This window comes from Sinocyclocheilus grahami, unplaced genomic scaffold (genome assembly GCF_001515645.1).
Source record: "Sinocyclocheilus grahami isolate Dianchi unplaced genomic scaffold, SAMN03320097.WGS_v1.1 scaffold79.1, whole genome shotgun sequence".
NCBI lineage: Eukaryota > Metazoa > Chordata > Actinopteri > Cypriniformes > Cyprinidae > Sinocyclocheilus > Sinocyclocheilus grahami.
This window is the reverse complement of record NW_015505258.1, coordinates 1,820,613-1,834,931: the sequence shown is the minus strand read 5'-3', so window position 1 is coordinate 1,834,931 and position 14,319 is coordinate 1,820,613. Positions and strand designations below refer to the sequence as shown.

General features: G+C 39.4%; 1 protein-coding gene across 1 annotated transcript; it reads left to right on the top strand.

Moving 5' to 3' along the window:
- The first annotated feature begins 106 nt into the window (after positions 1-106).
- LOC107586313 (zona pellucida-like domain-containing protein 1) lies at positions 107-4,152 on the top strand. Its single transcript, XM_016273597.1, has 10 exons — positions 107-295; positions 407-627; positions 894-1,078; positions 1,712-1,784; positions 1,883-1,980; positions 2,062-2,142; positions 2,746-2,914; positions 3,019-3,127; positions 3,262-3,282; positions 3,370-4,152. Exons 1-10 carry the CDS (start codon positions 202-204, stop codon positions 3,507-3,509), a joined length of 1,191 nt encoding a protein of 396 aa, XP_016129083.1. The 5' UTR covers positions 107-201; the 3' UTR covers positions 3,510-4,152.
- Positions 4,153-14,319: the final 10,167 nt, after the last annotated feature.

The window sequence follows — 14,319 nt, the reverse complement described above, 5'->3', positions numbered from 1 at the left end:
TTGTTTTGGCCCAATCCTGCGGAAGTTCTCTAACGTCTCCTACACACACATACATATATAAATAACAGACTGAAGCATGTCAGAGTTAATCCAACAGTGACTTTGAGAAGATAAAGGCTCTTTAACAGCAAGGATTTCTCTGGGGTGCTGAGACTCATTTAACGGTCATTTCTGGACATTGGTGAAGAGCAGATAGCTGACATGGTTCTCCTCAGCCTCTTTATTTTGGGTGCGCTGGTTAAAGGCCAACTGGCTCTTACTCTTAGTGAGTGTGGGACTTCCTTCAGACGTCCAGGTAGGCCTATTGTACTGCATGGTTTTGTCTCCAATTATTAGCCTATTGTAACTGCTTTTAAAACTAAAACAATGAATCAGTTTTAAAGGAAAGCTTGTTTTTGTGTTACAGCGTACACCGACATCGCAGTGTATTGCGGGACCCAGTCTATAAATTTGGCCATCCAGGTTTGCCCGGTCATTTACACTGGATATAACGAGAGTCTGTTGGTTCTGAATCAAATCAAAAATGATCCGTTGTGTCGCGGAACGCTGGATGCGACGGCGAATCCTCCAGTCGTGCGCTTCAACTTCCCGCTGAGACAATTAGACGCCTGCGGCAGCATCTTCCGCGTGAGTATTACTGCATCTTAAACTATATTCACACTGAATAAGTATTCTCTCATTAAAAACAGCTTAAACCAAACGGATTTTGCGCTTTGGCCTGTTAAAAAGTGCCTCCAGCCAGCAAAGTAGCGAGGTTACCAACAGGGGTCAGTGTTACTCATTGACAGCATGTTGAAAAACAACAAAAAAAAGAGAATTAGTTCCCCCCATTTTCCCTGTATTTTGTAACCTCTCTTTGCAAGTCTAATTCATTTCATTGTCTTAATTTGTAGACCACCAGCGCTCCAGGGACAGGGATCTTCTCGGACTTCTCTAACATCCAGACGGTGAACATCAGTGGGGTGATCAGATCTTTTGACCCCACAATAGGAACAGTGACCTACAACGCCGAGCTGAGTTATTTTTACTCCTGTGCATATCCTCTCGAGTACCTGATCAACAATACACAAGTTGATGTGTAAGCTCTTTTAACTCTCTTAATAGATGAATTCTGCTGAAATTAAAAAAAATTAGAGTTTTAAGAAACTTTTGGACTGGCCCATATTCTGACTTACTGTTTTAAATCAACGAGGATGAATTGAATTGGTCAAAAGGGAGTGTAAAGACATACTGTTATAAAATATTTCTAATAAATACTTTTCTTTTGAACTTTCTAGTCATCAAAAAATCCTGAATGAAAAATGTATCACGATTTCCACAAAAACAGTTTTCACTGATGATGATAATAATAATAAACATTTCTTGAGCACCAAATCAGTGTATTAGAATGACTTCTGAAGGATCATGTGACACTGAAGACTGGAATAATGAAGCTTTGCCAATACAGGAATAAATAACATTTTAAAATATATTAAATTAGAAAATTATCATTTTAAATTGCTGTCATATTTCAAAATGTCACTATTTTACTGTATTTTTGATTACATAAATGCAGCTTTGGTGAGCATAAGAGACTTTTTAAATATGAACAAAACAGTAGTTTGAACACTAGTGTAGAGTGTGCAGCTTGTTGACATTCTTAACTGAGTAGTGAATAATTATTTCCATGGGCTGTGTATCTGGAATGTCTAACCTTTGCCTCCCTCTTCAGGTCATCCTCCTCCATTGCAGTGATTGACAACAATGGTAGCTTCATCAGCACTTTAAGCATGCAGCTCTTCAAAGTAAATACACAACGAGGGAAAACGTTTCCAAAATCTAAAGCTTTTTCTATGCTATGTCATACTGTGTCCAAAACGTCATATTTGAATTGTGTCTCTAGGATATAAACTACACAACTCCACTCGTTATCCCTGCTCTTGGTGTTGAGCTCAGAACCAGAATCTACGTGCAAGTCATTGCAGCAAACTTGACTTCACAGTGAGTAACATTTGCTGATGCTTCTTCTAAGATATGCCTCCATTAGTTAATGTAGAAAATGACTGATTCTGTCCTCAACAGGTATCATGTTCTGCTGGATCGATGCTATGCCTCCCTCTCAGCCTTACCCTCAAATTCAACCTTTTTCAACCTCTTTGTCCCGTAAGTCTAAAAAAAAGGGAAATGTCAGGAAAGTCATGTTAAAAATAACAATTATAATATAATATTATTTATTTAATATTTTACTTATTTCTATATTTATATTAAATTATTGTAATATAATTAATACAACTAATCTAATATAATAATATATAAGAATATATTGGAATAAGAAATTTTGTTTTTGAGTCTCTAGAAGGTTATTTTTTAAAAAGCCACAAAGCTATGAAATTCGTCATCTAATTTATTTTATATATACTGTATTTATACTAAGAATAATAAATACATAATATAACAAAATAAAACATTTTGAAGAATATTTCATCAATTGAAATAGTTGTTTTAATCTATAAAATTATTTAAATACTCACAAGTAAACCATGGAAATTAATTGGTTGCCTAATTTATTTTCTTTTTTTATTCATAATAAATAACATAAATAAAAATTCAATTAAATTCAAATAAAAATAGAATCATTTAAATAAGATGTCATCAATTAGAAATTGTTGTTTTAGAGTCTCTACAGAATTATTTTATAAACTCAACAAAGCCATGGAAAGTCATTTGGTCATACTTAAAAATTCTCCTTCTCTTCTTTTCTTAAAGGTGCTCTCAGGATCAGTTTACCACCGTGTCGGAGAACGGAAACAGTCAGAAGGCTCGCTTTAATTTCCCGGCCTTCCGCTTTATTGAGCAGCAGAACCAGACCATTTCCACCTACTACCTCCACTGCATCACCAGGCTTTGTGAAACCAGCACCTGCGCCCAGTTCAAGGTACCACACGCTTTTCAAACCGGGCCTATCAGACTACAAGAGTCGGGGTCTTAACTGAATGAGCGTGCGTTATTGTTTAACTCTCATCCGTTTTCAATGATCAGCAATGCAACAGGAGGAGGAGACGGGATATACAGACGACGACAATTAAAGATGGCCTCTCAGACACCACCCTCATCACCTCAGGACCTATTAGGACTAAAGCAGAAAACCGTATGGCTCTATCCACCTCACTATCCTTTTCATAATATATGATACTAATCGAAAAAAGCATCTTATATAGTCCAAGTTATTTCAAGACGCATAAATGTAGCTAAATAATAACTGCATATTGTTCTTTCTTTCAGCTCTCACCACTAAGGAAGAAGGTAAGCCTCCCTCATCAATGTGATTAATTTACAGAAGAATGCCAGAACATTTGGTAATAACATGCTGTCCCTTGTATTCCTGTACAGCCGTGAGCAGCGCACAGAAGGACAGTGGTAATGGGTCGTCTGTAGGACTGGGCATCGCTCTGGCCGTCCTCGTCATTGTGGGCACTATTGCTGCCCTCATGGCCGTGTCGTTTTACCGCAAACTCAAGATGCTGCGTTAACTTCCCGTGATCCCAGAGCTCTTTTTGTGTAGGTCTAATACAACAGCACTGGTGGAGGTGGGAACTGGGGATCCATATGATTAATATCTGACCTTTTAAATGAAAAAGCTTTGTCGGCATATACAACACGATTGTCATTTGAAATGCAAATATTGCAACCAAAAAAATATTTTAATATATAATAACTTATATACTTAAGGCACAAATGTTTAAATGCGCAACATTTTATTTTAAAGTGAACATGTACAGAGTGCATTTGGTGTGAGAAAGAGGATTACAAAGGGAGCAATGCTTGTGTATCGACAGTGGTTTTAAAAGCTGTGCCACATTAAAGCAAGATTTAAGGCTTTAGGATTGACAGCGTTGTGAAAGAACAGGTGAAAGAAAACATTTCATAAAGTTATTACAGCTGCATGAAGCGCCTCGCTTTGATTTAGCGAACTTGAATCTTATTAACGAGGAAGGAGGAATGTTTCATTTTGGAAAAGGGATTATAAGAATGCCTATTTTATTTCAGATGCTTCAGCGTATGCAATATATTACAAATTCAGACAGTTGTTTTGTGAAACATGTTTGTTTTTATTTTTTGTGTTTGTATTTTTATTGCATGCAATGCCATTAATAAAGTCTTGTAGGATTGTGAGAACAGTCTCGATTTCCTCTCCTGTTAAAACGCAGTCACCACTAGGGAGAGCCTCACCATTGTTTGAAAAAAAAAACACATTGGCTAGAACAGGGGTGCCCAAAATCGGTCCTGGAGGGCCGGTGTCCAGCAGAGTTTAGCTCCAACTTGCCTCAACACACCTGCCTTCAAGTTTCTATGCCTAGTAATGCCCTGTTTAATTGGGGTTGGAGCTAAACTCTTCAGGACACCGGCCCTCCAGGACCGAGTTTGGGCACCCCTGGGCTAGAATAATGTTTTAGACTTCTTGCAAAAGTGCTTCTTTATGGTTGTCTTACAGTTAATTTTACAAAGCACTGTTTTAGGAATTTTTTATAGTTTTATTGCTGCCCCACTCCAGAGTCAAAACAAAAGTGGAGTCTCAAAAGTAGCCTACATTATCTTTTACTAACACAGGGCCTACACCTTATTCAAAATTTGTATTCTTCTATTATCTTTATTTTGGATACATTATTTTGCAACGTGGAACAAGGATGCCACATTTGAAGCATTCTGCGTGAGACTCTGAATTGTTCTCACGCAGTGAAAAAAAACCAAAGAAACATAACGCGCCAATAGACAAGATGAGTCCAACCAGCCCTGTCGCGGAAGTAAGCCTTTTTCTATGAATGTGAGAGACAGTACACTATTTGCATTTCAAACTAATGATTTTATGATTACGACACTGAATTAAAATGATATGGTAAGAAATAGCAGTACAACGAAAACAACTGGAAGCGGATGACACCGGAAGCCTCGCACATTCGAAGATAAACTGGCCACGCCTGCCATAGGTAACTCCCTTTATTAAGCATATCAAAAGTAAATACAGATGAATACTTTTTTTTTACAGTCTATGGATGAATACATCTCACAAGATATGTTACCAACAACAACAATATAACGAGTAGGCCTAAACAACTATGGTAAACAACAAAACAGGAAAATAAGAAACAATGAGCCAGGGGTAGCATAACATTTACAATAAATTACACTTGAATTAAATAAAATTCATTAATTTAATTCAATTGAATAATTAAAAAATAAGTTAAGTCATTGCGGTGGAGAATTGTATTAGCCTAGGCTAACAATAGGAACAGTAGTACAAAGCTAAAAACTCTTGTAATTTATTAATTTATTATAGAATTGCATTTTGCAAATAGATACAAAATGTTAAGTGTATAGGCATAGGCTATTGCGGCGTTTAGATAAACTGTGCTAGGGTGTGCCAAAATGATTATGGTAAAGCCTCAGATTATGTGCAGGCTACTTGAGTAACAAAACTAAAATCTCGGCATCTTGTTTTCGGTTCTTATTACAAATATGACCATATTTACGCAATTGGAAAATTTCCTTTTCAGATTATTGTGTTAGCGAGGAGTATTGTTTGATAATTGATGCCTGTGTAAGCATAGCTCTTGTTTCAGATGAAAGCACTTTAGTCATATTCTAATAACTGAAGGTGCTTTCATATGTCCTGCAGTGTTGTACCAGTACACAAACTGTACCAACTCTCTATTCACTCTGAATAAACAGATAAATTAGCCTAATGTTTGTTCATACAGCATATCCCCTCAAATTAATTCACAGTTAGTACAGTGATATATATTAGAGTGATATTAAGGATGTCTTGCTGTAATGTCAGAGCCACAGCAAATTAAAAATGTACATGCTGCTAAGTAGGTCATGATAAATGCATAGAAAAAATGACTTTCATTATATGGTGATGAGGATATTAATACAATATGAGGAGGGACAGTGGGATATGAGAAGTAAATATGCCAGTCCTCCAGTGGGTAAATCTCTAATTGTGTGTGAGTGAGGTTGTCATCAGGAGCAATACCTGAGAAATGTTCTGGTCTGGTGAGATGAGGCCAGGCAGAGGATCTTCAGAGGATGCGGTCGACCTTATTAGTTAGAAAGAACGATGACTTCATTTCAATTGCAACGCAATGTGCTAATTGCAATGGCTAAAAGTAATATGTGAGTGGTGATTTATTGTGTCGTAATGGAATTATCTATGATGCAATTTCATGTAATGTTAAATTGCATGGCAGGGTTAAGCTAATTAATGGAGAAGATATATTTAAAATAGACAAGTGGTGTCATTTTGGGAGATGGAGTTTGCAAGAAATTACCAGACAGGAAAGGAATCATGAAACATTGATGCACTGTACCATATCCAGACAGATGGGCCTATCTGCCACTGTCTGTCTCTGGAGACTGTGGATAAAACATTAGCAGTGAATGAAACACTCAGTCTATTAGATACTGTGCAATATTGCTATGATGTTGGGATAAGCTTTTTTTTTGGCAAGATAATGGCAATTGTTTTGTTCTGAGTATGAGGAAATTAGAAAATCAGCTGCTGGAAAATTAACTCATATTTTTTAACCAAACAAAACATTAAGGGCCAAATCCCCAGACGAAGAGCCCTAGACTAAATAACAATGTGAATGAAGAGTCCTCTCTGAAAACAGCCTTTTATTTAAGACCAAGGTTAATCTGTTTGAGAAACCAATGTTGATGGTATCAAACGTTTACCAGTTCCCTTTCAAGGGAACTTCAAACTGCATCTTCGAGGGGTCGCTATGGGGCACGCCTTGTTGTGACCCGTGTCTGAAGCATACATTGAAAAAACACCAACAACACGTTGGCCGGCGACAGCCATGACGTCACTACCGGTGCGACTATAGTATAAATAGGCGCCGGGAGAACACATCATCCTCTTCTTCGTCTTCACTGACTGTTTTGTTTGAAGCGTGCATTTCTGTGATAAGAGCGCTCTCTATTCATATCATTATGGCGAGCACTAGCAAAGCGTTTAGAGGATGTGTGCATCCGTGTCATCGTTATTTGACATCTGATGACACACACGATCTATGCGTTGTTTGTTTGGGCAAAGAGCATGCACGTGATGTCCTCGAGGGGGCAATCAGCATCCACTGCGAGTGTTTTCCAATGAAAAAGCTCCGCTCTCTTTTGTCTCTCTTTTCGAGGAAAGAGGGGCAGCCATCAGCTTCCCACGATTCAGGACCCACTGCTGCTGAGGCACAGAGGAGAATGAGCTCGTGGGAGTTTAAAGAGGGGTTTTCCCTCTCGCGATCGTCGGCTGTGGACGAGAGTGAGCCTCTGGAGGATGATGTTATTTCGTTAACATTGTCTGATCCAGGGGCCAGTGCTCTGCTGGGATCAGTCCAGGAAGAGCAGGAAATGTCTGAGGAGGGCGAAGAAGCTGAGGCTGAGCCTTCCCAATCCTCCTGCCCTGCGTATGATGAGCTTTTGGAAGTTATGGATCACGCCACAGCGAGGCTTGACTTGCCATGGAAGCGGGCAAAGAAAGTGACGTCGCGAGGTCATTTTGATGACCGTTATCTTTCTGGCCATAACCCTCCAGCTCAGGTGAGCCTTCCTTTTTTTTCCTGATCTCCATACAGAGATCGAGAAGGAATGGAAGAGGCATATATATATATATATATATATATATATATATATATATATATATATATATATATATATATATATATATATATGTGTGTGTGTATTTAATGACTGGTGGTTGTGTGTATAATCAATCTGCTAGTTTTCTTTGCAGTGTTCTCTGTCCTTCTTCTAGGTTAGGTCCTCGGTGAGCACCCCCCTCTGTTGAATTCAGAAACCGGGTGCTCGACTTGCAGTGTTTTCTTCACTCTTCGATATGGTGTCCAGCCGGTATGACAGCCCTGGTTCCGGCTTCATGCTTCCTGGATCATGCGGCCAGGTCACAGGCTTCTGCAGGAGCCTTCTTGATCATCAGGTCCCCGGCATGGCACTGCAAAAATTTCCTGGACGTCCGGGCTGGGCTTATGCTTTCAGGCTGCCCTGTCTGGTACACCGTATCTAGGTCGCCCTGAGGGGCTTCCTGGTCACTAGGATATCCCCTCTTGCTGAGGCATCGAGTGGGAAGTATAGGTGGCATTTGTGAGAACCTTCTTGTGTATGCTGTCTCAGGCAGTGCTCCCCTCGCCTTAGAGGGTTGTATTTGAGCTTGCCTCTCCCGTTTGGCTCAGTACTTCCGGGTATCTGTGAACAGATGCTTGGGAAGCTCTTAAATCCATGCTATGGTAAGTGCACATGCTAAGCTTTGTGCTCTTTCTGAAATCCACATGGTGGTAAGTGTGCACGCTGAACACTGCACACTTTCTAAAATCCACATAGTGGTAATTGGGCACGCTGAGTACTTTGCGCACTTTCTAAAATCCACATAGTGGTAAGTGTGCACGTTATACTTTGCGCACTTTTCTGAAATCCTGTATGGTAAGGGTTACGCATTATTAGCCTCGTTCCCTTTCTCGTTGGTTTAGACCCCGGTGCCTTGGGCTCCACTCAACCAGTGTGTCTCTGTTGACACACTTTTGAAGCATCGCTTCCCTCACCATTGAGGGTTATTGTGAGCATGGTGCTTTCTTTCGAGCATTTGAATTCTCTCCCTTCTGAGGAGTTGGATTCCTCGCTCCGTGGGCTGTTCTCGTGGTAGTGTTTAGCAGTGCTCCCCTTTCATCAAAGGGCTACCTATGAGCCCGCTACTCCTTTATGAATTCGGAGTTCACCTCTCACATGAGAGTTCAGTTCTCTGTTTTCCCAGAGCATCTGAAACCAGCAGCATCAGGCGAACTAGGCCCTTCCTCCGCCTCTCGGATGCGCTGAGTTTTTTGGCTAGCTTGCAGTACGCTTACACTTCTGATTTCTAACGATCGTGCTGTTGGTCGATCCTCCTCTTGTTGAGAGCTCGGTGTTGTGCTCCCTCAGCTAAGTAAATTACTGCTAGCTGTTCCAGCATTGGAACATGCTGCAGGTCGAGCCCCCCTCTCGATTGAGAACTGGGTGTGTTGCTCCCTCAGCTAAGTAACTGCTAGCTGTTCCAGCATTGGAACATGCTGTAGGTCGAGCCCCCTCTCGATTGAGAGCTGGGTGTTTGCTCCCTCAGCTAGAGATTTACTGCTAGCCACTCCAGCATTATACCTTAGATCGAGTTGATGACTTCTCAAACGTAGTGTTTTGGGATGAACCATTTCCATCTATGGGCTGCTCTTTCAAAGTGCCACGAGGGCCCCTTAGAATGGTATTTTTAAATCCATGTTATGGTAAGTGTGCAAGTCTTTGTACACTTTCTAAAATCCACACTGTGGTAAGTTCGCACGCTAGTACTTTGCATTCTTTCTAAAATCCTGTATGGTGAGAGTTACGCGCGGCAGCTTCGTGCTCTTTCTTGAGTTGGTTAGAGCCCCGGTTCCACCTTGGGCACCACTCCACCTATGTATCCTCTGGATACCTACTTTAACAGGGTGTTGCTACTAGGGGTCTGTTGAGACAGTTCCTTCAGCATATGCAGAGCATGCGGTAGCCCCTGTATGACAGGCCAAGACTTAGACAATTCTAGGCTCTTGGTCATATTCCCTTAAAGCAGTGGTCACCAACCTTTTTAGGCCCAAGATCCCTGACCTCGGCCTTTATGAAAGACAAGATCTACCTATTGAAGAATTGATAGAAAAAGACATCCCAGTTTGTACTTCAAATTTGAGGCCTTTTACGTAGTATTTTAATTAGTGATAGGCTGATCATAGCTGATTCTGAATTCAGATTTTCTTTTCTTTCTATCTTTATTTTTTTTTTTACTAGCAAATTGGATTCTGATACTGATACTGATACTGATTTTTAAGCAAATTTATTTATTGGCTATTTGCTTTATAACAAACAAACTGGCTTTAAACAAAAATATCTAGCCATTTGAAATTAGAGGCAACCACTGCATTTTAATCACGACCTGCACGGGCAGTTGTTTTGATTTGATTTAGATTAATTTCAGGATTTAAAACAAAAACAGAATGGTCTGACTTTAGGTGTTATTTATTTATTTGCTACATAAAACATCTGCACGAAACAAAAACAGCAGGTCTGAATGAGACGCACTCTCTGACAGCAGGTGGCGCCTATGAATAGGGTTGCCAGGTTTTCACAATAAAACTAGTCCAATCGCGTTTCGAGGGGGGTTCCCCTGTAAAAATCGCATCTTAATCTTAAAATACATGTTTTTCGGCGGGGATCTTCCAGTAAAATTTCACATTTCAGGGACTAAATATCTTGTTCTTGGGGTTCAATCCGCGGACATGAACAACAACCCCGCGGTAACAGTGTTAAAGTAGCCCAATTTTTTTTGGGGGGGGGGGGTATGTAGCCTAGGCCTTTGGCCGTAGGGGATAATGTCACTGGCAGCCATCTTAACGTCCCAGGGGCAACTCCCATGGCTATGGTAGAGTTGGTACTTAGTGCTCGCCATGGTTTCTGGCATGCACTCCCCTCAGCATGGTGGCGTGGGTATACCGTTCCCCATAGTGACCCCTAGAGGATGCAGTTCGAAGTTCCCTTGAAAGGGAACGTCTCAGGTTACGTATGTAACCATAGGGAACGGGGAGTAGGGAACGAGACACTGCGTCCTCTAGGTTCCTTGCCATGCTTTGGACGCAAGCTTCAGACGAAGAAGTGGATGATGTGTTCTCCTGGTACCTATTTATACTATAGTCGCACTGGCAGTGCTGTCATGGCTGTCGCCGGCCAATGTGTTGTTGGTGTTTTTTCAATGTATGCTTCAGAGATGGGTCACGACGAGGCATTCCCCATAGCGACCCCTAGAGGACGCAGTGTCTCGTTCCCTACTCAGGGAACCATGGTTACATACATAACCCGAGACGTTCTTAAAACACTTGTAAAGTTTTTTTAACCATTTTTCTTACCAAAGACTCTTTTTCTTTGTTTTTCCAGTTAAATGCACATGCTCCTGTTGTTCTGCTCAAATGATGCATACGAGTAGCTTTTGCTTTATATTTTGAGAGAACAGCAGCTTTAAATTTGGTTGTTGTCATGACAGAGCATATATTTTATCATTTTTAATTTCACATTTCTATTCATATGTTTAAGTTCCTGAGTGCATATATATTTATAATGTCAGATTTAAAACATTAATTTTGTGACATTACTGTTCACTACTGTGGTCAGTAAGATTTTTAATGTTTTTGAAAGAAGTAAGTTTTTCTGCATTTATTTGATACAAATATTGTAATATTGTGAAATATATTTTCAATTTAATAATTTTATTTAACTGTTTATTATTTTAATGTTTTTTGAGTATTAAATACATGCCAGTCTTCTGTGTTACATGATGAATCAGAAATCATTATAATATGCTGATGTGTTGCTAATTTTTTATTATCATCAATGTTGAAAACAGTTGTGCTGCCTCATATTATTGTGGAAAGAATTATACATTTTTTTCAGAATTCTTTGATGAATGTAAAGTTTAAAAACTGCATTTATTTGAAATAAAAATATTTTGTAACATTATAAATGACTTTACTGTCACTTTTGATCTAATTAATGCATCCTTGCTGAACAAAATAATACATTTCCTTAAAAAAAATAATAATAATCTTACTGACCCCAAACTTTTGAATGGTAGTATAATTTCTGCAATTGTAATTTTTGTGTAAATGCATTTATGTGCCTCTGAGCAACATGTGTGTAAAAATGTACCTTTTCATGGAGAAAGACCTTTTACAACATTAAAAATGCACCACGTTTTTTTTCTATTTTGAAGGCTAGGTTACTAATGAAACTTCTTTTTAAAAAATTGCAATTACAATTAGGTATTGCAAAACAACTGTGAAGAAGAAACACAAAGCTGTATAAAAGAACTGGTTTTGTTCAAGGAGTTGTGTAACTCTATAGACACTCACAGGCTTGAAACATGAAATCATGTTTATCGTCAGTGTAGAAATTGGTATTTACAGTTATGAATTAGACAGGAAATGCCACCCAGACCTTTTGGCAATCAGACATTTATTTATTTTTTTTAATCTTAGATTGCTCTGATTTTGGACACCATCAGGGTGCAGTTTCACCAGGACAAACAGTACCAGTGGAATGCAGTGCCATTTACACCCTCTGACCCAGATGTACAGGAGAGTCCAGGTCAGAAGCGCCAGACCGTGCCAGCAGTAGGGGATGGGACGGTTGAGTGCATCCTATAGCAGACCCCCTGCTGAACGCAGACCAGCTCCGGACACACGTCTCCCGACCTGCTCCAGCTGTAGAGGAGCTGCTCATCTTTCATAATTCATTACAGAGACCCGAGACACAATGCAACTGCCTGCGGCCTGTGCTGTGATGTAAAAAGTGCTGCATTATGCATAGGATATGTTATGTTCTCTGCTTCAGACAGAGCGAAGGTCTGGCCTCTGAATCACTGAGTGATTGGGAAAGAGGGCAAATGTCAATTTGTATTGTGATGACCCAGATGATTTGTGAAAATGCTCCTCACACATAACACGTCAAGTCGGCATAAAACTGTCACCACGCTGAATTCTACACAAGGATGGACATGAGATTTAACCAAATGGATAAAACTAAAAAGCTCTTGTGTTGGAGAAAAAAATGTATAAATAAAAATGATGTCATTATTTACTTCATGTTGTTCTAAACTTTGACTTTAAATAAATAGGATCCATTGGTGAGCAGGTGAGTACATTTTCAGCAAATTTTCATTTTGGAGTGAACTATCCTATTCATTTTTTTTTAGACAAAAACAGGTTAGAGATGCTTCACATCTGAAATTGTATTCATTTGCAACATTTATACTGCTATTTTCTTACTGTAAAGCTGCTTTGAAACAACCTGCATTGCTATATAAATACATGTGACTTGACTTGACTTGGAATGACATGAGGAGTAAATAATGACAGACTGTTCATTTCTGAACAAATCTAGAGTAACGTGGAATTGTCTTCAGGCAAATGTGGCCTACATCCAGTTGACTCTTCTTTTTACTGGAACATCACCTTTTTTGTACATTGAATTAGTCACAATGCTCAAACAAATACTTATTTCTAAGCAGTAACTCATGCAGTCATTGTGAGTCACTCAATACAAGTCTTACCGGTTCACAAAGCAGCTTAGACATTTTTTTATTGTGAAGACTGAAGGGATCTGAGCACTTTGAGTCAAAGACAACAACTTCATTAAAGATTTATATCCTCAAGAGATGCAAAGATGTTTCAGTTCAGAATACAAACACCAGTATTGTCCAGGGTATTCAGTAAGAATATGTGCTCCATATTACTGAGTTTCTTTCAGACGCTGTAGGTTTACTCCTGTTTGTTGTTTCAAAGGTTTAGATACATATACATTCTGCAAGAGGAAATTGTCTGTCTACATGGACATATGCTATCTAATAATGATGATGTTTGTAAGGGACACTCTGAGCGGGAAAGACGGGGAGGGGTGTTTCGTGACTGACAAGTGACAATTGTGATGATGTCTGGGCAGATCTTTTTGGCTGCGCATGTGTTTGGGGTTTGGAAATTTGGAGCGGTTTGACCCCGCTTGGAATGCGACCATGTTTGAAAAGCGCAAAGTGCCGTTTTTTTGTCTGAAAATCTGCCGGAGGGCTTGTGAAATTCAGTCAATGGCATGACAGGATCTCAAACAGACTTCCATAGTTCCACAACAGAGACCTGCAAAGATTTACAAATCCAACAGGACGAAACATGCTCAGCAGAACCAACATCTGCATCTTCCTTTAATCTTTGCAACATTTTTCATGCTATGTTTCCTACCAAGTTGTATGCAGTGTTATTTATATACTCTTTTATATTTTTATTAATATTGTATATTGCATAATATTATTTCATTATAATAAAACAATATTTTGAATGAGCAGACTCTGCTCAGTTTCTGTCACTGCAATTTAAAGGGGTCATATGATGTTGCTAAAAAGAACATTATTTTATGTATTTGGTGAAATGTAATGTGTTAATGCGATTTAAGGTTCAAAAAACACATTATTTTCCACATACTGTACATTATTGTTGCTCCTCTATGCCCCACCTTTCTGAAACGTGTCGATTTTTACAAAGCTCATCGGTCTGAAAAGCGAGGTGTGCTCTGATTGGCCAGTGATCCAGTGCGTTGTGATTGGTTGAATACCTCAAGCGTGTGACGGAAATGTTACGCCCCTTACCATACTGTGATGCTGTGTCCCGGCGCAACGAGACAAAAACATTAAAACCCATTATAAATGAGGCATTTTTTGCATCCAGTGGGGACATAATTACTGGT